This window comes from Chroicocephalus ridibundus, chromosome 3 (genome assembly GCF_963924245.1).
Source record: "Chroicocephalus ridibundus chromosome 3, bChrRid1.1, whole genome shotgun sequence".
Lineage (NCBI taxonomy): Eukaryota > Metazoa > Chordata > Aves > Charadriiformes > Laridae > Chroicocephalus > Chroicocephalus ridibundus.
The window spans coordinates 88,431,719-88,453,860 of NC_086286.1; the positions used below are offsets into that span (position 1 = coordinate 88,431,719).

Genomic DNA, 22,142 nt, shown 5'->3' on the forward strand with positions numbered 1-22,142 from the left:
TACACCTTTTGAGAAGTTCAGCCAACTTGGCAGCGAAGTGAAAATTCTTAGTGTCCTAAGCTGAACTATCTTCATTATAATACTAAAAATCATGCCCATAGGTCAAGAAGACCCTTGCCCAGGTGAAGACCCTTCCCTTGAGCACAGGTGGTAGCTACAAGTTGGTGGTGTAATTGTATGTAAATTACTAACCAATGAAATATGGGTAGGAGGTACTGATATTGATGTTGTAAAAGGTGTGTAAAAATCAGGTAGAGAGTGCTGATGGGTGTGCATGACAGGAGGAGAGATGCCCCATGCACTTGGTGCTGTAAGTAAACTAATGTCGGCTTTCTAAACTACAGACTCAGTTTGGAGAGTGATAGTTTTGTTACGGATTTTGGTAACGGCATTAGGGAACTTGTTTTTTATCTGCAAGCCCAGCTCTGTGTCTGTATCCACTGACGCATCGGTGCTAAAGAAACTGTCAGCGCCTCGCACCTTTGGCGACAATTACATGTCTGGGCAGAGCCACAAGTACTGAAGAAGACGCCAAAGGTAGTTTAGTGTCCTGTAATTGCCTAGATAACTTATGGATCTTATTGCACTGCTTTAATTTGATCCTACCGTTAAGTATGTCACTCTTATAGCTACGTCGGCCTTCAAACCACAGGCCTTCCACCAGCCCTTACCTGCGATGCCAAGGTATCACAAAGTGACTTGGGTGCTTGTTTTGGTGGTGGAGGTTGTTTGCAGTGGTGGAAGAAAGTAAAGGAGACCTGAAGTAACGCCCCGCTGCCCCTGACTGAAGTACCTCGGGCCGCCCGCAGCCAGTCACCAGGCACCCGCAGCTCCTGCCGGCCTGAGCTGGGCTCCCCGGGCTGGCGCCGGGCGTAGCTCCCCGGCAGCTCTGGACCACGAGCACGCTTCCTCGCAGCGGGGCCCGCAGGGCTGAGCCAGCGCGGCCGCGACCAGCCTCCCTGCGTGAGGGGGGCGCCTTCCCCCCGACCGACGCGGCTGCCGGGGCAGCGGCCTCTCCCTAGCTGCAGGCGGACCAGAAAATGGCGGCCGCTGGGCCCCGCCCGCCCGGGGAGGGCTGGACGGTGACGGCGGCGGCGGGAGAGGCGGAGCTGTGCGTCATGGCCGCCAGCCGCCTCCCGCCCGGCGCCCTCAGCCTGAAGCAGGTACAAGCGGGCGGCTCAGGCCGCCTCTCGCCCGCCTGGTGCGGGCCCAGCGGGCCGTATGCCGCGGCGGGGTCGCCACGCGTACAGGGGCTCGGCCGGGCAAATGGCAGCAGCGAGGCGGGGGGAAGCTGTGGGCCTCGGGGTGGCCGGGAAGGCGAGCGGTCACTCGCCCTTGTAACGCTCCGTGGCGCGTTTTGTGTGTTCCTCTGTGTGAACCCCCGCGGCAGGGGGTGGGTGGAAGTGGACGATGTTAAAGGTCCCTTCCAACCCAAACCATTCTATGAAAAATGCCTTGTCCTGGGGCCCAAGGCAGTACTGCATCTCCCATGAAAGGCGATGGGGGAACCTGGTGTTTGCTTAAACGTGGTGTTTGCTTAGTTTTGTTTAACATCTTTATCAATGATCTGGATGAGGGGACTGAGTGCACCCTCAGTAAGTTTGCAGATGACACCAAACTAGGTGGGAGTGTTGATCTGCTTGAGGGTAGGAAGGCTCTACAGAGGGACCTGGACAGGCTGGATCGATGGGCCAAGGCCAGCTGTATGAGGTTTAATAAGGCCAAGTGCTGGGTCCTGCATTTCGGTCACAACAACCCCAAGCAACGCTACAGGCTTGGGGAAGAGTGGCTGGAAAGCTGCCCGGCAGAAAAGGACCTGGGGGTGCTGGTGGACGGCCAGCTTAACATGAGCCAGCAGTGTGCCCAGGTGGCCAAGGCGGCCAATGGTATTCTGGCTTGTATCAGGAATAGCGTGGCCAGCAGGAGCAGGGAAGTGATGGTGCCTCTGTACTCGGCACTGGTGAGGCCCCACCTCGAGTACTGTGTTCAGTTCTGGGCCCCTCTGTACAAGAGGGACATTGAAGTGCTGGAGCGTGTCCAGAGGAGAGCTACCAGGCTGGTGAGGGGTCTGGAGACCAGGTCATATGAGGAGAGGCTGAGGGAGCTGGGCATGTTTAGCTTGGAGAAGAGGAGGCTGAGGGGAGACCTCATTGCCCTCTACAGCTACCTGAAAGGAGGTTGGAGAGAGGTGGGTGTTGGCCTCTTCTCCCAGGTGAATAATGACAGGACCAGAGGAAATGGTCTGAAGTTGTGGCAGGGGAGGTTTAGATTAGATATTAGGAAGAATGACTTTACTGAAAGAGTGGTCAGGCACTGGAACAGCCTGCCCAGGGAGGTGGTTGAGTCACCATCCCTAGAGGTGTTTAAGAAACGTCTAGATGTGGCACTTCAGGGCATGCTCTGAAGGGCAGAGATTGTAGGTTGTTGGGGGGTTTTTTGGTTGTTTTTTTTTTTGTTGTTGTTGTTGGAGTTTTTTGGTTTTGTTTTTTTTGTGTGTGTGTGTGTATGGTTGGACTTGATGATCTCAAAGGTCCTTTCCAACCTTGAAGATTCTATGATTCTATGAAATGTGCCTCAAAGCAGACAGAGCCACTAAGGCTGTGGCTGTCCTGGGGCAGCGTCTGGACTCCCCTCTCTCCTTCCCAGTTCCTGAGGCGGCAGCAAGTCCTTCAGCTCTACAGGAAGATCCTGCGCGCCATTCGCGAGGTCCCCGCCGAAGCAGACCGCCACTATTTAAAGGACTGGGCCAGGGAGGAGTTCAGGAGAAATAAAGACGCTACAGAAGAGGTGAGGACGGGACCCTGCCTCCCCCAGCGCCTGCTTTGTCAGCGAGCGCTGTGCCCCGCTCTGCTGGGCCGCCAGCTGTTGCGTTGTAAGTGTCGCCTCTGGGCTGGTGGGAAGGCCACTGTCACTAATTTCTCTGAAGGAGCATTTGTGCAAAGAACTGATTAAGCATCTCTAAATATTATCCCCCCTGTTAGCAGTAGTAAACGTGTCTCTGACTTCCAGATAATAATCTGGACTTAAAAAGCTAAAACCCAAACAAATCCTACTTGCTTAAACCACGAATCAGAAAAATTACATTGAATAGTATTAGCTAACTAACATAACATAAACTTATTAACTCTCAGGCTTTATTATAGCTTCTGTTTTTCGTCTTTTAATTTCAATTCTATTCAACGATGCTCATCCAAAATCAAATTGGATGGTTGTGGATACGAAGCGTGTGTGAAATGCAGAAACCTTGATGCTTCTTGAATGGCTCCTGTCCTTTGCCTTCTAGTTTGTTCCCTTTTCTCGCCAGTGCTCAAGGAATTGGTGGCTGAATCATGCAGATAAAGCACTACAGGACTTTTAGATCAAATTAATGGTGAGAGAAGCATCCACTTTCGTTCTTTAAATCCTCTGCCTTCGTCATGCCCCTGTGCAGTTGTCACTATTTACTTGCAAAGGCGGTAGACACAGAAGCGTAAAGAAAACATTATTACACATTTGAACACAATTCAAAACTGAGTTTTAAAGTAAAGATATAACTAACCCCCAAACACATCATTAAGGAATTGGAGAAAATTTATTCACCTGGTTTTTAGCCATCTCAGTGACTATAGTGTTACTTCACACAAAGAAATAGATCACAGCAATGCTGCTGAGAATTGTGTATATTTGAATGTGTTAAAATCTGCATGCTCGTGTAAAACCTGTGCCGCCTACAGCCCTTCAGCTCAGGAGAGTCCCTTTTGTTTTACAGGATGCAATCAGGATGATGATTACGCAAGGCAACATGCAACTTCAGGAACTTCAAAGAACACTTAGACTGGCAAAATCCTGATCTTAATTTTGTTGACAGCTGGACTGTCATCTACTGTTTAAAAAAAAAAAAAAAAAGGTATTTTTTCCCAGAATGTGGTTGTAGTAGCGGCCTTTGCTGATGACCCAGTGATGTTTGAAGGCGGAATCTACCACAGTGGGGGGGTTTTGTTTGTTTGTTTTCCCCTTCCTCTCCCTCACGTGTGGAAATCACTCAGACACGAAGGACTTTTAAAGAATTGAAAAGGTGATGTAGCGTATGCTCTGGGAAAAGCAGAAAGCACCGAAAACAGCAACAGCAATGTTTTGCCCGGGAAATGGAAAATAAATATAAGCCAGGTTATTTTGTCTGTTTTCTATTGTGGCTACTCTTTAAGTGGTAACATTCATAGTGGTAACAGCTCTTTCCCTACTCTGCTGAGGATTTTTACCAGCATTTGGGGTTAAAAAAGCATACGGGATAAACAAATGGGCCCAAAACAAATAAACACAATAAAACATTAAGAAAATGTTTTGTATTTAGATGATGATTTTCAGTTGGTGGTGTGAATTAAACTCAAAAGGGGGAGGTCTTTGTAGATGAGAATGAGAGATTTTAGCCCCAGAAATGCTTGTTAACGGGAAGTACCTTCAAGTTAGTATTTAAAAGGAAAGATACAGTAGAATTACAAATAGGAAATGCTAACTGTGAATGCTGTGGTCTGTTTTTCTGTATGTCATATTACTCCACTTTTAATTCTCAGTGTGCAAATGTTCTTACCGTCCACTGAACTGCCGTGTATTTTTTATTTTTTTTTTTTACCCCCACATAACTTACAACTTAAAATGCCGAAGTGGGTGTGGGAATTTCTCAACAGAACAAGCCAGACAACAGTGGACAGAGACCTGGCTGTGCAGCGGCTGTGTGCAGGTGAGGCTGTGGTCTCAGGAGATGGAGGAACCCTTCCCTCTCCCACCCTGCTGTGACGGTTGACGTACGGAGCACCCGCCCCCCCTTCCCAAGTTGGGTTTCTGCCCAGTCAGTGAGCTGGACGCTCACAGCAAGTCCAGTCAGTCCCACCGCTGGCACAAGGGACAGGACAGGGCAGAATTCCCACTCCAGGACTCAGGAGCCCGACACACACTTCTTGCCAGAGCCAAACAAAGGGTCTTCAAAGCTACGTGCTAAAGCAAAGCTGCTCTGCAAAAATCTGCTGCTTGATGAGAAAGAATGCCTTTAATTTTCTTTCCTAATTCTTTTTCTGGAAGTCATTCTAGAATCCTTTCCTATGATGTTTATTTAGCTTTGCAGTAAAGGATGTGGCCCAGGCAACCAGTGACACTGCTAAGGAGTTCAGGTTTGTACAGACATAAGCCTTTGAGCTTCTAATCAGGCAGTGAAAAATATGTATAGCTAAATATTTTGTTAAAAAAATAAATCTCAATTTTGTTAACATTTTCTGGTAGAACGTCTGACAGAACAGTAGTGTGTTGGGGATTGATTTTTCATGTTACCAGAAAATGCAGTTTAAAAAGGAATTTTGACTAAAGAAAGGCGTAATCTATGTCAGTTTGTTCTCACATGCAGCCTTGCCTTTCCCTTTAGCTGGTGGTTTGAGTTCTGCTCCTTAATTAAGAGACTTTACCCTGCTGCAGTACTTTCCATTCGGAGCCCTGCGTCTGCACCACTCCTTTGACTCCAGTTTGTGTTTCCAGGTTGTGGCCACGTAATCCAGGAACAGGTCTTGACATGCAGTGCCCTGGACAGGTGTTGAGCTCCTGTGTGCTGCTGCCCGTGATCTCCACTGCTTTGGGGGCTTGACAAGGTAAAATTACCTGCCAGAAGCCTTTAGGAGCCCAAGTACAGTCTGCTAGGGTAAGTTTACTCCCAAGCGTGTGCTGCAGAGAAAGGTAGCTAATATGAAGTTCTTCAACTCCAGTAGTTTTGAAGGAGGGAGGACCACAGAGGGTAGCAGAAAGGAATGGGCAGAAAATGCCTCCCTTTATTTTACAGCACACTTGTTGGCTTCAGCAAACCTGTAAAATCCGTACTCTGCAGCCAAGTTTGAGAGAGACAGGACTAATTTCTCTTCTAATGCTTGGGAAAACTGCACTTTTAGAAGACTAGTGTCTGTATTCATGAAAATATTATTTACTTTATAGCCAGCTGGGCCACGTGGGATTCAAGGTCTCAGTGTTTTCAAGCCTTGCCAGGTGCAGGGCTGAACAAGGAGCAAGACCTGGTCACTTGACCCAGGCTGCCACCAGGGTTATTTCCTGCCATGAATGTCACATTCGATATAAATTAGGAAGTTTGCTGCCTGGTGCTCTCCCCCTTGATGGCAGCAGTCCAGAGAATTTCTTGCCCCAGTGCCAGACCCCTGACCCCCTCCCTTCCTCCCGGAGCCGTAGCATTCGCAGTGTCCGAGATTTGCTGTCCCCTGCGGGGAGCGCACAGCTTCCTGCTGATAGCACTGGCTGAGTATAATCCTTGTATATTTTATATTGGTATTGGGATCGATATTGGTTCTTTAGTTGGGTGCGGGCATCAGCTAACAAATGGCAGCCGGTCCCCACAGCCTCCCTTGGGACAGAGGGTAGACTCGGCTTCCATGTTTTTACAGCCACAAACACAAAATCTCACCCGTTGAAGTCCCAATTTTCTGCTCCCCCTACTGAGTCGGGGGAAGGGATTGTGTCCACTTCCTCTGGCTAGAAAACACTACACCACAGATGTCTGAGCAACACTTACTTTAATTGCTTGGCAAAACATTCAATTCGATCAAGATGATACAAAACTTAAATAGCATGCTTCTGCATTCCTACAGTAGCTTAAACAAAACTGTAAACATATGAAAGTGTCTAAATTAGATTACAGAAGTCAGAGCAATAAAACTAATGTTTCCATAACTGCAGATACAAGTTTCTTGTCTTGATAGTGCATTAATAGGAACTTTAAAAATAGTTATATAATACAATTTTCTTTGCTTTGTACATCTGCTAAGAAGATGAAAGCTTAATTACCAATTAGTGAATGGTGTTTTCAATACTGTAAAGTATTTTGAATTGATTTTAGGGCTCCTCAGTACAGAAAAAGAATCTCTTTCTCCTCAATGTAACAGTATACTATGCTGTATTTGAATTGGTTTTGGACAATTGTTCTGTCACGATCTGTTAGGTAAAGTTCCTTTTCTAGGAGAATCTGATGGAGCCTTCTCAGAGGCGTAAGGAGGAAACCCTGAAGGGCTGCAGACGCAACGAGTTACGGTGCCTCTAGTTTATTTCGAGTCTGTCCGCCTGGACAACATTGGTCATTGTTAAGTTTTGATTTTATAACAAACCGCATCCATAAAATCTGTAAAACGTTGCCGAGTTCTATTTTGTGGGACTGGTGGTGAAAACAGTCCTGAGACCTGCAGACTCACCAGGGCCCCGCCTCTCCTTTTAGGAGAAAAGAGGGAGAAAACAGAGCAAAGAATCATTCAGAGGAGCAAAGGAAGACAGTCTGGACAAAGTGCCTGGGAGAAAACCCTGACATTTGAATACAGGGAACCAAGCTTTCACTTCTTTAGATAAAGGACTTTTTCAAGCTGCTTCAGTAGTAGAGAAATGCTGCTTGAAGGAAAAGAGATTTATATAAAAATTATATCTACAATTAGAGCATGATTATGGTAAAATATTTGCCATCCCTGCCCTAAACAAAACTTCTCAGGCAGATTACTCGAGTATGGCCCCAGCGACCGTGTAACCACAAGGAGCTTTGCAACCAGGACACGGTTAAAAAAAAAAAGACAAATCTAATTTAGCATTTGTTTTAATAATGTAAAACTGAGGGAAAACCAAAGTGGCAACCGCGGCCTCCATACCTAATGACTCACCCCAGCACCTCACTCGGCGGGAGCCTGGCCTCTCCCAGCTGGACGCCTGCGTCTGTCACCTGCGTGGGCTTGGAATCTGAGCTGGTTCTGTAGCTTCTCTCCACTGACTAAAAGAGAGGCCATAGGGAGTATCTAAAATAGTATCAATAGCCCTTCATCGCTAAGGAATTTCTGTCAAAAGCTCTCAAACATACTGAATTTATTTCAGTATTGGTATCGCCAATTTACGTGCAGCACACAGTGGAACCCTCTAGCCACACATGGCCTATGTGGAAATAAGGAAATTCCCTTTTCAGAAAGCAGTTTTGGTTTCTAACGCAGTTTGTTCTCAAGCAGCACCTGGAAATTGAGAGTGCAATATTTAACGGACTCTTGGAAATAACAAAGAAAGGATCTGATCTGCAGCATCTCGTTGTCATCAGTACAGTCTGCATATGAATTCTCCTCGGTTCCCGAGTTTCCAAAGTTATTTCTACTCCTGAAAAAGAGCATTTTGTTTGGATATAACAGGCACTACAAATGTAATATATCTAACAATATCCCAGATTCCTGTACAGCAGGTTCCCAAATGAGTCCCCTTGCTTGTCTTTACCTGCCTGGCAGGTGCTAGCTCTCTTTCTGCACCTTAGTCCTTAATTTGCTGAGCTCCTCTTCCAAGCTTTTAATGTGCTCCTTGAGCGCGGCTTTGTCTTGTTGCGCTTTCTGATTAGCTTGGCACCGGGCTTCTTCTATCTTCCGTTCGTACCACTTCTCCATCTGTGTGGAAACGGCCTCGAAGAAGTACTGTGTTATCTCCAGGGCCTGGGAGGTGTCTCTGAGCGGAGGGGCAGGCGGCTGTCCCCCCGGCTGTCCCCCTGGCAGGGCGCAGGGCTGCTGCTCCTGGCTCTGCTGTGCCCCTGCGTGGTGCAGAGCTTTATGCCTCGACTGCCCGCTTTTGCTGGACTTCTTTGTCTGAGTTCCTTTGTCGATGAAATAGCCACTCTGTTCAGTCTTCGCAGGTTCAGTCAAGGGCTGCAAAGCAGCCTGAACCTTAACATGTCTTAATTTGGAGCCCAAAAGCTCGGAGGAGGGCAGCTCCTGCTGGAACCTGTGGAACGTGCTGGCACCAACAGCTTTGTCCTTTGGCCTGACATCTTGGGCAAGGGCAGAAGAAGAAACTGGTCCGCCAACAATTAACTGTTGCTCTGTACCTGCAGAATAAAATATATAGAGATATATTTAGAAAAGCTCTGGGCATTTATTTTAGCGTTCAGAAATCCTCACTGTTCTAGGAATGATGCGGTTTCCCACGTACCACGCTGCGTGTGCATTGTAGAGGCTCGTGTTAGGTTATCGCATCTTCGCAGTCAGGTGATATAATAAAGACTCATTAAAAGAGGAAAGCTGTCTCAGGCAGAGAGGCGCTGCATTGCGGCGGTGGGACTGTACACTGACAACAGTCAAAGGACTTCACCCGAAGGACGCGTAACAAAGATCAGGCTAGATCTCCAAAGCAGTTCACATCTGCTGATATTTATGACCCCCCTGCTTCTACAAGAATTGAAGCCCCACTAATTTTGCAAAGGTAATACATTTTGATGCTTCGGAAGTGTTCAGTGCAGTAGAGCTCACACTCATGCTGCCACAAGATCTCCCGTGTGGTCTTCTGCCTTTCTAGTTTGGTGGGGTATCGATGTCTATGTTCACTTTGCACAGTGCTTTGGGGGGACATATACAATGGATTTTACAGAAGCCCAGGGCTTTGACAGCGCTCTCCTTAGCTGTGGAGACCCGGGCATTCTGACTGTTGCCTTTTTCTTCAAAAACTTCCCTGGCTAAGCACAGAGAAGTAGCTTGAACCAAGGTCTTCCCTACTTTTGGGGGGCCATGATCCCTGAATGGGCTTCAGTGTTCTCATCTGGTTTTGTTCTTGTCAAATGAACTAATAATCAAACAGACTTTGGTTCAAGGAAAGAGGATAAAGTGAGAGGTTTATTCTAGATCCTTGCAGTTTGAATATTACCAGGGGAAACGAGTATTTTAGGTCCTGCTATTATAGGTTCCATACATCTGAAAAGCACTAAGTAAAATACACTTTCATCAGTAGACTTCAGATAACCTGCACGCCTTCCTGACAGACAGTGGGGTGGGAGCAATTCTGACTGGGAAGCTGGAGAAATTTCAGAAAACAGAGTTATTCAGAGCATCAAAGGACTTGGCTTCAAAGACACACTGACATGGAAGCATCAGGAAGAGGCACTGGAATTCCACCCAACTGTGTCTTAAAATATTCCTACCAGCTGCCTTGAAGTGTATTCTAATCCCAAAATATTATGCATATGGATGGGGAAAAGCACACAGCCAGAATTAATATCTGGGGTATTAATGTAAGTATCCCTCAGTTAATTAGCTTGCCTTTGAATTAATATGACATCTAAGTACCTGACAAGGTTGTACCTGACGCACCATCTTGTGGAATGCAAAAATGTTGCCCAAAGCTCTGTTCTGGCATCTGGACTCTGCTCCTTCCCCCATCTTCCGAGAGGCTGTTTGGGAGCGTGATGTAGGAATGCTGGTGGGAGCCCTCTGACTGCAGCATGGGCTGGGTGGCTTTACAGTCCTTGGCACTGTGAGGGTTGTTCTCAGTGTCCAGGGTCTCAGTGAGAGACTCACAAGTGGACAAAGTCGATTTGGGTCTTGATGACCTGGAATCACCAGAAAGCTTGAGCTCCAGATTCTGAATCTTCAACATGCACCACGTCTTCAGCTCATCGACCAAGGAAATCTATGGAAAAGAGACTGTGAGTTAGATGATCCTGTGATTAGATCCTGTGGTTCCTGGGCTGCTGAGGACGTGTGGCAGGGACAAAGAGAAGCAAGCCTTCTGCTTGTGGTATCTGTGGGCTTAGATCCCCTGTACATGCTGCCACTGGGAATATTTAAAGGGCTGCAAATCAGAAAAGATGAAGAACTATGCATTAGCTGATGAAAGGCACCCTCTTTAGTCCAAGCTACCACCTCTTAGATTTGAATGTGCTACTTCAAACGCAGCTCTAAGTCCTCTGATCAAGGCTGACTTGTTTAATCATACAGTCAATGGTACTTTCTAAGTGCAAGGAGCATCACGTGTGGTGAAAGCTACCAGTTTTCAAGAGTGAAATTCAAATTAGACCCTTCTGGGACACAGCTTTATGGCGTTACCCACCTCTGCCCCTCTGTTCATTCCCTGATAAAGATGAGTCCAACACTAAATGGTAAATTACTAACAGCTTTCAAATTACAAAGGTGCTTAATAAGTGTCAGCTGCAGAGGCATTTGCCAGTAATCATTTAAAATATGAGTAACTCTTTTACCCTCTTGTTCACATGACATCACGAATTTAGGTCAGGCCCTCCCATGCACCTGGACGTTCAGTCAATGCATTCAGTAAAGCCCAACTCATTTTTTCCAGAATTTTCAATTAGACCCAAGAGAACAGGAACAGCTGATGCTGCTTAATGGTAATTTCAGTTCACCTGATGTATCACTCCGGTATCTCATTTCTTTGGAGAAAAGGGTTTTGCGGATGTTAGGCTAAAGTCCCTGGATCAGTAGTTAATGCTGAGATTATCACAGCTGCCAGTCTTTTGACAAGGATTTGTAACCTTCTTACGAAAAGTCATGACCTTTTACTAGCACAAAGTGTATTTCCATATTCTTAGAAGAATACCAATAATGAGAAAATTAATTGTATTTTAAGTATACCTGTGCGAGGGGAGAAACACAAACTTCTTGGCGTGTTTTAATGGTGAGGTTTCGCAGAAGGTAGAAGGGCAAGAGCTGGATCTCTATGGGAACAGTTATTCTTGTAACGCTGGTTAAACAAGCGTACAAAAAGAACTTGCCTATTGGCAGTAATGCACAGCTTGGAGATGGTGCACCAGTGCCAAAGCCAGAGGGAAGAACTGCAGCCTTTTAATACATGGTGGAAAAAAAGGATCAGACAGAGAAGAGGAGAGGGATTCCCAGGGCACATAACCAAATGGATGAGAAGTAAAAGGAATGATGCAGATCTTAGCCTTTGTTACTATTTGCAGATGTTCCTGCAGATGTCCTCTAATGAAGCAAAAGCCGAAAGCACCACCATTAAAAATTCACCGTTAGGAATTTTTACAAAGCACTCTGTTAGAAAAAAAGATATTTTGTTATGGATCCCGCACTTCAGACCCACCAAATTAAATTATGACAGTGGGACTGGATTTCACATTCCCCATTTCTAATGCAAAAGCTTTATAAATTTGGTGTAGAGATTAAGGTGGTGAATAGGAATAATTTGGTCTTTGAAGGGTTTTTTGCCTGTTTCAAGAGACGAATGAGATAAATCTCCAATATTCTCTTTGCCTGCTGGAACGAAACTCTTGAGCTGATCCATCAGAGCTCACAGGGAGTAGCTGTTCCAAGCCCTACCTGCCGTTTCTCCCCCTCGTTTTTTTCCAGCTCAGCATGCTGTTGCAGGCGGTGAAGGCACTCTGTTCTCTCTGCGGACAGACGCTCAGCCATAAGCTTGTCCAAAACACGGAGCTGTGGGAAAAAACCACCACAATTTAGCCGAGATGATCATGTTAAAAACCAAACAAAACCCCCATCTGTGAACCTTGTAAGTCAAAGTACAGTCTGTCTTTCAGCCTTCATTTCTAGGAATGCTGCCAAATACAATTAGATGTAGGTTGCAAAAAGGTTCAAGCACAAAAGTACCAATGCATAACAATTACATTAAAAACAAAAAATAGTTCAGAGGATCTTGAATCTCAGTGCAAACAGAATTCAGCAAGAGGGATTTTTACAATTATGAACCGACCAGCTGTAGGACTGCCTTTAAGTTTCCCTCTTAGAGCCTCAAGCAGTTTAGATTTATTGTCTAAAAAAGCACCTGAAGCCACTTAACACATGAAATGTGTTTTTCTCAAGACCTCAGTTTGCAACATTAGATCCCTGTGGAACGTCACAGTTCCCTGGTCTTGAGTATTAGATATCAGGTTCATTTTTACAACACAAGAAGCAATAAATGAATCAGGACAATGAAAATATTCATTAAGCTTAGGATATGTTTCTAATAGTCATGTGGGCAAGCAGACCTCTGGGTCAGATTCTTACTTGATGTTGAGTTTTGCTTTCCATCTGGCCCAGCTTAACATTCATCTTATCTTGTACTGTCCCAAACTCAGCTTTTATCTCTTCCACTGTTGCCTCCAGCTGATTCTCCAGTTTATTTATCAGGGGCTCACAACGACATCCATTTATCGGTGCCTGAAAGGAGCAATACATTTACTTGCCACATTCCGCTGTCCTTTTAGTGCAACTGGAACATTATCACAGTTCCTTGAGTCAGTCTCTGGCTCTTCTGTACCACGGACTGTAGCTAACCCTCCTGAAAACACCTAACAGGCTCAGCAAACAGGCTATTAGTTGGAAAAGTTGATTTTGCTGGGGCTACAAGCAGCAATGAGCTGAGATCGTGTGTACTGTGGTACTCCGTGCTGTAGGAGGGTTTACCACGTTATAGGCCTCTACCTCTATCTCGATGCTGTAATTCTGAATTGTACGAAAAATCTGATTTTGTGGACATGTGTGGTTTTGTGTGCATTTGTTTTTTAGCCTAATGACAATATGTGCTCGTTTTTTCCGTGTACTGTGTGGCGAGGTCTCACTGCTCCCATCTGCCTTCACCCTGCTGGCATTCGGCTGACCCTTACCTGCTGCGCACACCCGCTGCCTTCCTTTGACCTGCGTGAAACCGTCCCAAGGCTCCTCTGCAAGGGCAGCTGCACTGACCACATTTAAATCTCTCGGGGAGATGGTCACAAAAGGCGCCCTTAAGCGAGGACAGCTAATCCTCATCGCCTTCCTGTGCAGCCCGCAGGCAGAAATTGGCTCCTTTGGGGGTGAGTCTGGAGCCCAGAGCGGCAGCTCTGAATCTGTCTGCAGAGGAGCCTCTCTCCTTCGGCCCTGCAGTCCTGTTTCACAAACTGGGGGTTATTCCCTTGGCAGGGGAAGGTGGATGGTTTGCGGGGTGCTAGGGAAAGCTTCAGAAATACATGGACTTAAGAAATTCTGTTTGCTATTCAGGGCCTGTGGGCATGAAAGAAGACAGACGAGCAAAAAGAGAAGGGAAGAGAGGAGTGTCATGTATTTCAGCAAATGCTATAAGGGAGTCTAGCTGCATTAAGCTAAATCTTTGGAAATAGATTAGATTTGTGTATCAATCCTGTGCGCTCTTTGCACCTTTCTTCCTGCTCCCCAAATCCTTCCTACTGGCCCATCCTCCTACCATCAGATCCTAGGGGCAGGGATCTGCAAGGAGACACTCCTTTTAACATATGAAAGGTCCTCCCTCCATCCCTCCTGATGTCTGCTATTTCGATAATCCCATAGCGCCCCTATTTGGAAATTTCCCGAGCGTTACACAGTGAGATGTTGGAAAATATGCCCGGTAAAACCTCTGAAGTCTGACTTGAGTGATCTTCAGAATCTGCTGAATTTCTTACCTAGAGCAAGGGACCGAGGAAAGCTGATGGATGGATGTGAGAAGCTGAGGAAATGAAAGGATTTACCTCCCGGAGGTACAGGAGGGCAATATTAAGAAAGCAACAGTGCAGAAGTTTACAGTGTCTACAGGGCGATTTTCTGACTGTTTTCATGCTCTTTTATAAACACGTACTAGTAAATATTTGCAGAGTAAAACAAATTGAGTGGAGTAAAATACCAGTCTCTAAACTGGAATAAACGCACATGAGTTGGTATCTCCTGGATTATTTGTGAACCAATTTCTGTGCCACTCCTGCCTCCAGTAATCCTAGAATCCCCAAAGACACGTTGCAATAAACAGAATTGAAACAAAATGTATTGAGCATACTCAAGCTCTTGGTTTAGGTAGTAAGCTTCTGTGCACACACACGGCTTTCATTTACTTCCATTGGCAAAGCTCTTTGCATTTCCTGCTGGAAATCCTAATATTTCAAAGTGTACCATGAAAGTTCCAGTGTCGGTTCCAATGACTGCTCACACCTTATTTCAAAAAAGGAAATAGTTCATAGACCAAAACTGGTTAAGTACGTCAACTTTAGCGCACACAAAACCAGCTTATTGTTTACCAGACTTCGGGCCAAAACGCAGCTGAAGCCCAAAGGCAGGCAGCGGCCGCCTCACCTGCATCACCTTCCCATCCTTTCCTCGGTAGAGCGTGTAGAGCTGGTAGGCTCGCACCTCGTGGGGAGGGGGTGGGGAGGAGCAGTGATGTTTGCTTCTGCGCTTAGGCACGTTTTGCTGGGGCCGAGGGAGAGTCTGCTGATCAGCTGGGGAGATGGGGTCCGAGAGTGCCGAAACCTGCGTAACATAACACACCATGTTTTCCCTATTTATGAGCCCCCTGGTATAAACTATTCCTGGTAAGAATATAGTGATAATTACAGCAAAAACCTGATTAAAAGACCAGTCCAGCTGCAGTGGCTGGCCACAACCTCGATGTCTGTCAGCACATTAACCAGATTTCCACACAAATCTGGTTCGTGTGACTTTCAACAGCAGAATTTGCCCACCAGAAATCGGTTTTGTCTGAAGACTACCTCTGCCCCATGAGCACGGTGGGGCTGCTGTCCTGAGTCACCGACACGCCAAAGGGACACCTGTACTATGGCTCAACAACGATCCCTTCTCTCTCTGCTGTTTTTAATCTATTGATACCTTTTCCTTTGGCTTTTTCTTTTTGCTCTTCTTCCCTTTGGGATCTGGCGAGGTTGACCGGGGTTCATCCTTCAGATCGCTCTTCCTCTGCGGTGGCTGGTCGCTGCTCGGGGTGTCGTCAGCAGCCGAGACGCTGCCCTGCTTGAAGCAAAACCAGGGAGTTCAGAGGAGTTCCGGATGGAGAAAAGGTGCCTTTGTTCAATTTCCCCGTTCTAAGCTGCTCTGCGCACACGAGTGGGCAACTCTTTAGCAGCAAAGCACGACAGACCGCCTCAGACAGCTGCCGTGGTCATGCACAAGTGACGGCTCCAAACAGATTTAGTCCCGATGGGTTTTATTTACGCTTCCTCTGTGCAGCAGATGCAGCTGGTAATGCCGGACTGTACCTTGCTCTGTACCACTTCATCCCGTGGTACTGACTGAGCTCGCCTTTCCTCCTTCAGCCTCTCTCTCTTCTTCCTCAGGCTTCTTCCACGGTTAAAGCGTGAGACCTGAAGGCAGACCACACTGTTACTCAGTGATGTCACGCTCTTTCCTACCACTGAAGCCAAGCAATAGAGCAGACCTTTTCCACCTCTACTTAGACGGCAATATATAAAAGGAAGTGCTCTGCCAGATGGATGCTGATGGGCCAAAGCCATGTGGGCGTCCATAGCTCAGTGGTGGTGCATTTTCACGGCTAAGTCCATCAGGGCCCTTTGCTGTCCCTTGGAGGGGTGAGAGCCTCCTCCTGTGTACCCTTGTGTCCCTGGGCGGGTGGCCAAGCCAAGCCCTTCTCTTGCCGAGGTGACAAGGAGCAGGGCAGGGATCACACTCGGTCTCATACCAGAACACAGAGCCCTTCCATGTGCTTTCCGGCCCGAAGGGCGTTGTAGCATTTCACACACAGCAGCAGAGTAGAAACAGGACATTTTGTCCCCATTTCAACGCATCTTCCAGTGCAAGCAACCATCTTGAGGATGGGAGAAGTCTGAGGCAGGCAGCAGAGGGACACAGCCTGGGAGCTTTTGGGTACTGGTCCACCACAGGCAACAAGTGCCTCTGGCTGCTCCATCCTCTGCCAGTAAGGACAGCCAGGACCTCTGCCAGCGCTTCAGGATAAGGCTTAATCTGCACGACTTGCTGGCCTTGGGGGCTGAAGGCCTCAATGTCGATAGACCTGAGGCCAGCACACAAGGCCAGCAGAAACGTAGGCACCTTTCACAGCAGAAGGTTAAGGACGAGGGGATGTGGCCCCTCTGGGTTAACTGGCCTCAGCTCCACGTGTACGTGTGTGCTGGGGAGAGATGTGTACCGTACCTGTGATGCTTTAGTGAGGAGGAGCGCAACCTCAGGGTTATTGTGCTGTCTGGCAACCTCTAGAGGGGTCTGACCTGCCTGAGAGGAAAAAGAAAATGGCATTTCCTTCAAAACACCAGCTGCTGGAAATGTGAAATTTCTTCACCTGAGGTTAGAACGTGCTCTGTGCACAAGAGCATAGTGACTAACTACTTTCATTTACCCAGATTTAATTCAACTCTAACACCCAATATTTTCTACCAAAACTAGAGAGAGTGTTGAAGAGAGTCTGCATTAAGACAGCAGTGGGGTTGTTCAGCCTGGAGAAGAGAAGGCTCCAGGGAGACCTTATAGCGGCCTTCCAGTACCTAAAGGGGGACTACAGGAGAGATGGGGAAGGACTGCTTATCAGGGAGTGCAGCGATAGGACAAGGGGTAATGGTTTTAAACTGAAAGAGGGTAGATTTAGATTAGATATTAGGAAGAAATTCTTTACTGTGAGGGTGCTGAGGCACTGGCACAGGTTGCCCAGAGAAGCTGTGGATGCCCCATCCCTGGAAGTGTTCAAGGCCAGGCTGGATGGGGCTTTGAGCAGCCTGGTCTAGTGGGAGGTGTCCCTGCCCATGGCAGGGGGTTGGAACTAGATGGTCTTTAAGGTCCCTTCCAACCCAACCCATTCTGTGATTCTAATACAAAATACCAAAGGAACTCCACATCCTACTTACATTGTTGACAACGGATGCATCAGCCCCTGCCTCCAGCAACAGCTTAACCACCTTCCTGTGATTTAGAGCAGCAGCTACATGGAGCGCAGTATCTCCTGCCTGCAAGTTACAAAGCAGAAAGCAGCCGTGTAACGCACGCCCTTGAGTCTCACCCTGCAGAAATCACACCTTCCTAAAAGATGCTCAGAGGTCAGACCTACGCTTACTGACACAACGACCGAGCTTAAATAAAGCCTGCTCAATAAAAAAAGCAGAGTTGGGAGGAAGGGGACAGGAGGGGGCAAGGAGCTAACTAAAGCGAGTGACCCGCAACGCAGCTTGGAGACAGCCCAGCAAACGGATATGACATCTGAGGGCAGAACCGGTTTTCCCACCATAAGCTGCTCCTTTTTTTTCCGGTTTGATTATTTGGTGCGCAGGTGGTCGTGTATCACATTACTCAAAAATAATCGGGTAAGTACCAGCAGCGAGATGGCTGATGTTCTCTTCGTGAGATTCCTCAGGAAAAACAGGTTTTGGACCAAAGCCAGGAGGTGACCCGGGGCCAGCACTAACGTATCGCCCTGCCCGTGTGCCGGTGCAGCGAGGTGAAAACGGCTGTGATCAGATTGGGGCACCGGTAACAGAGCCAGCAGCTGTTCAAAGGAGACGGGACACGTGCATATAATGCCCTCCTGTCCCCTTTGCCTTGCGTTTTGCCTTCAGAAAATTAGGTCTCCCCGAGACTAGTGGCAATCTATTGCTTGTTGCTAACTCGGATGAGCCATGCTCATAAATAAAGTCACTGTGTGTGCAGCTACGCAACAACTTCGGGGAGTGCTGGGGAATGAAGGCAAGGGGTGTCTCTGTATGCCAGGTTCACACCAGTTAATCTTAATATGCAGTAGCTCATTTTGCAAGTTAAAAAACTCATTTCCAAATAAAATTACATAGTAAATTTAACATGCTGAAACCCATTTTGTTTGCTGTAATATCTCATATCTAAGAAACAACATTAAACATACAGATCAGAAAACATCTTTGTGATCTTCAACTCCACACAGAAAATTTCCCCGGAACACGAGACAATGTGGTTAGGCACCACATAATCTGTTTCTTTAGCAGATTTAACACATTTTAACGTACTAAATCCATTCCCTTCTACCAACCCAATTAGGCTATGCTATAAATACAGCAATCAATTACTTCTCTATAAAACAACTATGGATGATTAATCCAAGGTTAGACTGATCATTACTTGGAATTTAAAGCATACTTTTTCTTCACTTTTTTGTCCTCTTAATTCCCCCTACTGCAAAACGCAGCAAAGAAAAGTATTCCAGAGGAATCCGCACTTTTGTAGCATCTGAACATTAGTGAGTTCTGCTTTACAATGTCTCTGTAACGGCCACAGGATCATTAAATCCTAGTTACAGAGGAGAAAACGGGCCCCCATGAAATGACCGAGTCTCTTGCCCAGTCCCATTCTGCACAGAACTGGGAAGGACTCAGAAGCGCCAACGCCAACTTCTACTCCTACACGACTACCCCTGTCCCAAAGCCCCTTTCTACACCAACGCACACCTGCAGAACTTCATAAATAGGCAATGGTTTAAAGAAATGATGCAAATGCGATGGCAAAATAATAAACCACTGATAATGCCATTACTTTAAGGCTATTCTTAAAAGCTCAGGCACTTGGTGGTACAGTGAAACACAGAGTGAGGCAGGATTCCTTGGGTAGGAATCCCTCTTCCCAACAACTATCCGTATGCAAAGGGCGCAGAGTCGCAATGAGGTTCATGCACTGACCTGGTTCTTTTCATGGACAGAACAGAAAGCACTGAGCAGCACCCTAACGATGGGCAAGTGATTATAACGAGCAGCCACATGCAGACAGGTATCTCCTGCCTGCAAACAGAAACAAAGCTCTGAGCATGTAATCGCAGTAAGAAAGCTTGCACTTGTCATGGTGCTCAGGGATGAAATAATCCTATTAAAGCAAAAAGAGCAGTAAATTTCACACACCTTCACTGAACAGCAATGCTGTCTTCTCTGCGGTATAAAATCTACTATCACGAGTGGGAAGCTTTAGCAAGAGCTGGGGTTAGGCAAGGTGGGGCTATGAATTATTTAACCACTGATGGGAAATACTGGAATTATAAAAATGCTGGTTTACTGCACTACAAAACCTGATTTACATTTTGTCATTAACTCTGTTCTTCTGAACCACAAACCAATGTGACTGGGCAACTCAACTCAGTGTCGCACAGAATGAAGAAAACATGAGGAGCGGTGGCCAGAGCAGCGTCCCCGTGAGGGGTGGCACACACGCAGCTGGGACTGGGAGCTGGGAGCAGAGCCCCACAGGTTTCCATTTCTGTGTGCCTCTGCCCACCTTGTTATCGAGCAGGAAAAAAACCATCTGGCTTCCTTTTGTACACTTTTTTTTTCCTTTGTCATGCCAGAATCATTATAAAATAGGAGGAAAGCTGCCTGAAATTGAAGTCACCTTGAATCTACCTCATTTGAAAGACTGACATACAGTACGTATTACCTGTCTCAGTGAGGGCAGGTCTGAAAGCTTTCCTTGCTCTGGCACAAAATCCCTGTAAGATTTCCATCTTTTTGAGAGAGGAGCCCTTTTGCAGAATTGCACGACAGTATCTGGGTGAGGCCATTAGGGCCACAAAAAGCAGCAAAGGACGAGCTGCCTCGGTCTGTGCAACAACAAAACCCCCTTTGGCTCCCTCCATCCCCACTCAAGAGATAGGAACAAGTAGTGCATCGCTCAGTCCTATCAAAAGCATTCCTGTACGTGATGTATACAATGGTTCGTTCGTGTTTTTATCAGTAGCATTTATAATAAAATCACAGCTTAAAGCATTTCTGAGTGTTTCTAGGATTGAAAGCAATATAACTAAAACAAAGGCAAACAAAAATGACCACTTCATTTTCAAAACTCACGTTATTTTTGAGGTCTGCTCGAGATCCTCCAAGTAGCAAAACACGAGTACTCTGGGAATGGCTATTCTGGCAAGCCAGGTGAAGAGGTGTGTTACCTGCCTTAGAGAAATACAGGAAAATATAAAAGTCGTATTTAGAAATGGGACATGAGCATTAAAAAATAAAACCTCAAAGGTCTTCCCACAAGAAGATCCACCCAGGGGTGGGAAACTGTCACTGTTAGTTTCCCAAAGATATGAGCTGAATGAACCTGAAGACTGAAATACCCTCTTCATCCCGGAAATGATTTATCTGGGATACAGCAAAGGCAGAAATCGGACAGTCTAACGATATCTGCATTGGTCAAGTCTGTTTGCAGGAAGCAAAGACTCTACAAACTCTCCGGTTCATTAATATCAAACAGCATTAGGAAGTATTTCATTTAAAGAAATATAATTCTTCTGTTTGGGGTTTCCCCCATGCACACACACACAAAGAAACACGCTGCCATGGCACGGCACCTCTGACCCCAAGCAAAGCCGGCTGCGACTGCTGCGGGGTGTTGGGCAGACAAGGGTCACAACGATTTCTGTTTCTTTATGATCATAACATAAACCAGCTCCAAGTCTGGCTGGGTCTGTAGGTGCTCTCACAGGGCTGGATGCAGATTTTAGGCTATCAGGAAGCTCCAATGTTCAGAAAGGACACTGGCCAAGATGAGAAGGGGAAAAAAAAGTCACCCAAACCCCAGAGAATCCCATGCTAAGGTTTCTGAAAGAAGCAAACATGCAGTTTTTATGGACAGAAATCAAAAAAGAGATTGCTTGTCTTTCTAACATTGGTCTGACAAGTTTTTCTGACAGCATTCGGCTTTCGTTGGCCTGAAAATGTTTGGGGTCTTTGGCTCCTGGAAGCTAGAAATGAAATCAGCTCAGCTAAAAAGGTTTCCCATGCGTACTAGGCTGCCTGTTCACCTTGACTGTGTCCTTTCATTTGTCCCCCATGCTTTCAAGACATAGATCAAAGCTGCAGGGTTTGAATTACAAAAGACCAACTCTTCGATGTGGTCTTAGGACTTCAGTTCCACCTTACAGACTATTTCAGGCCTGAATGTAGCCTCTAAGCTGTGGCAGACATGAGCATTTTCTTTCTCGGCTAAATTGCATTTAAGTGTCAATTTTTTCCCTGCTGGGTTTATCTCTGAAAAGCCTCTGCAATATCTTCATCATTTGCTGTTTGGGAGGTCGGGCCTGGCGGGAAGACAGAGAGGTCCTGTGATGGGCGAGGACCTCAGTGCTGGGAGAAGTCACAGTGCTGGTGCCTGGGGTCAAGGCTCACAGAGCATCTGGCTCACGTCCCACAGGGTGACAAATGTCTCACCAGCTTCTGTGAGAGGGAGAGCGGGTCCGAGTTGTACCCATCTGGGGGTCTTCACTGGTCTACTGAATCTTCACTGAAATGTACAGACTGACGGGGCATCCAAAAAGAAGGCTACAACTGATCTCATGGGATGATCTATCACAGCAGCAGAGTTTTTTTACACCAACTTGACTGAAAATATGCATCTCCAGGGTGTTTGCTGCACAGGAGGAATACAGCTACCCAGGTAGCCGTATTCCCATGTGTTGTCCCATTCCTCAAATGCCTGCCTGACTTGCCTTTGAAATCCCAGGTGTCCTGTCCTCTGCATTTTACTTAATATAGAAGCCGTCTTCAGTTGCAATGCTCTTCTATATACTGTGCTGTGCTGCGAGAAGTGCATCCACAGAAGCATCCCCCACGCAGTCCCAGGAGATACTGAGCATGAGTTCTAGAAAATAGAGTCAAATCCCTCCCATCTTCCGCTGCTTAG

The 22,142-nt window shown here is 46.6% G+C and overlaps 2 protein-coding genes across 17 annotated transcripts in view; one reads left to right on the forward strand and one right to left on the reverse strand.

The window, feature by feature from the left end:
- The first annotated feature begins 631 nt into the window (after window positions 1–631).
- On the forward strand, window positions 632–8,788 carry LYRM2 (LYR motif containing 2). Of its 7 annotated transcripts, none has more exons than XR_010070399.1 (6): window positions 778–1,163; window positions 2,647–2,787; window positions 3,749–3,886; window positions 4,642–4,717; window positions 5,503–5,612; window positions 8,654–8,788. XR_010070399.1 is itself a non-coding variant. In XM_063329988.1 (3 exons), the coding sequence occupies exons 1-3, from the start codon at window positions 1,041–1,043 to the stop codon at window positions 5,515–5,517; spliced, it is 279 nt and encodes a 92-aa protein (XP_063186058.1). In that variant the 5' UTR covers window positions 634–1,040; the 3' UTR covers window positions 5,518–8,784. The 7 variants fall into 7 exon arrangements, 2 of the variants coding, with proteins under 2 accessions (XP_063186058.1, XP_063186057.1); XR_010070398.1 differs by having other exon boundaries at window positions 7,235–8,765; XR_010070397.1 differs by having other exon boundaries at window positions 5,503–8,765.
- The window catches only part of ANKRD6 (ankyrin repeat domain 6), a 112,674-nt gene continuing 98,802 nt past the window's right edge, over window positions 8,271–22,142 (reverse strand). For 7 of the 10 annotated variants that reach the window (XM_063329980.1, XM_063329981.1, XM_063329979.1 and 4 more), the window contains 11 exons: window positions 20,312–20,410; window positions 19,157–19,255; window positions 17,366–17,464; window positions 16,662–16,739; window positions 15,749–15,853; window positions 15,363–15,500; window positions 14,829–15,005; window positions 12,777–12,929; window positions 12,090–12,203; window positions 10,086–10,428; window positions 8,271–8,854 (listed from right to left, as the gene is read on the reverse strand). In XM_063329980.1, coding sequence (XP_063186050.1) covers window positions 8,271–8,854; window positions 10,086–10,428; window positions 12,090–12,203; window positions 12,777–12,929; window positions 14,829–15,005; window positions 15,363–15,500; window positions 15,749–15,853; window positions 16,662–16,739; window positions 17,366–17,464; window positions 19,157–19,255; window positions 20,312–20,410 — 1,989 coding nt within the window. The remainder of the gene's footprint in view (window positions 8,855–10,085; window positions 10,429–12,089; window positions 12,204–12,776; window positions 12,930–14,828; window positions 15,006–15,362; window positions 15,501–15,748; window positions 15,854–16,661; window positions 16,740–17,365; window positions 17,465–19,156; window positions 19,256–20,311; window positions 20,411–22,142) is intronic. The other 3 variants (XM_063329978.1, XM_063329977.1, XM_063329986.1) reach the window with 3 other exon arrangements.

Coding starts and splice junctions, on each gene's coding strand:
- LYRM2 (XM_063329987.1), top strand. CDS start 1,041: ATGGCGGCCGCTGGGCCCCGCCCGCCCGGGGAGGGCTGGACGGTGACG. Junction 1,164..2,646: donor GCGCCCTCAGCCTGAAGCAG/GTACAAGCGGGC, acceptor TCTCCTTCCCAG/TTCCTGAGGCGGCAGCAAGT. Junction 2,788..3,748: donor ATAAAGACGCTACAGAAGAG/GTGAGGACGGGA, acceptor TTTGTTTTACAG/GATGCAATCAGGATGATGAT.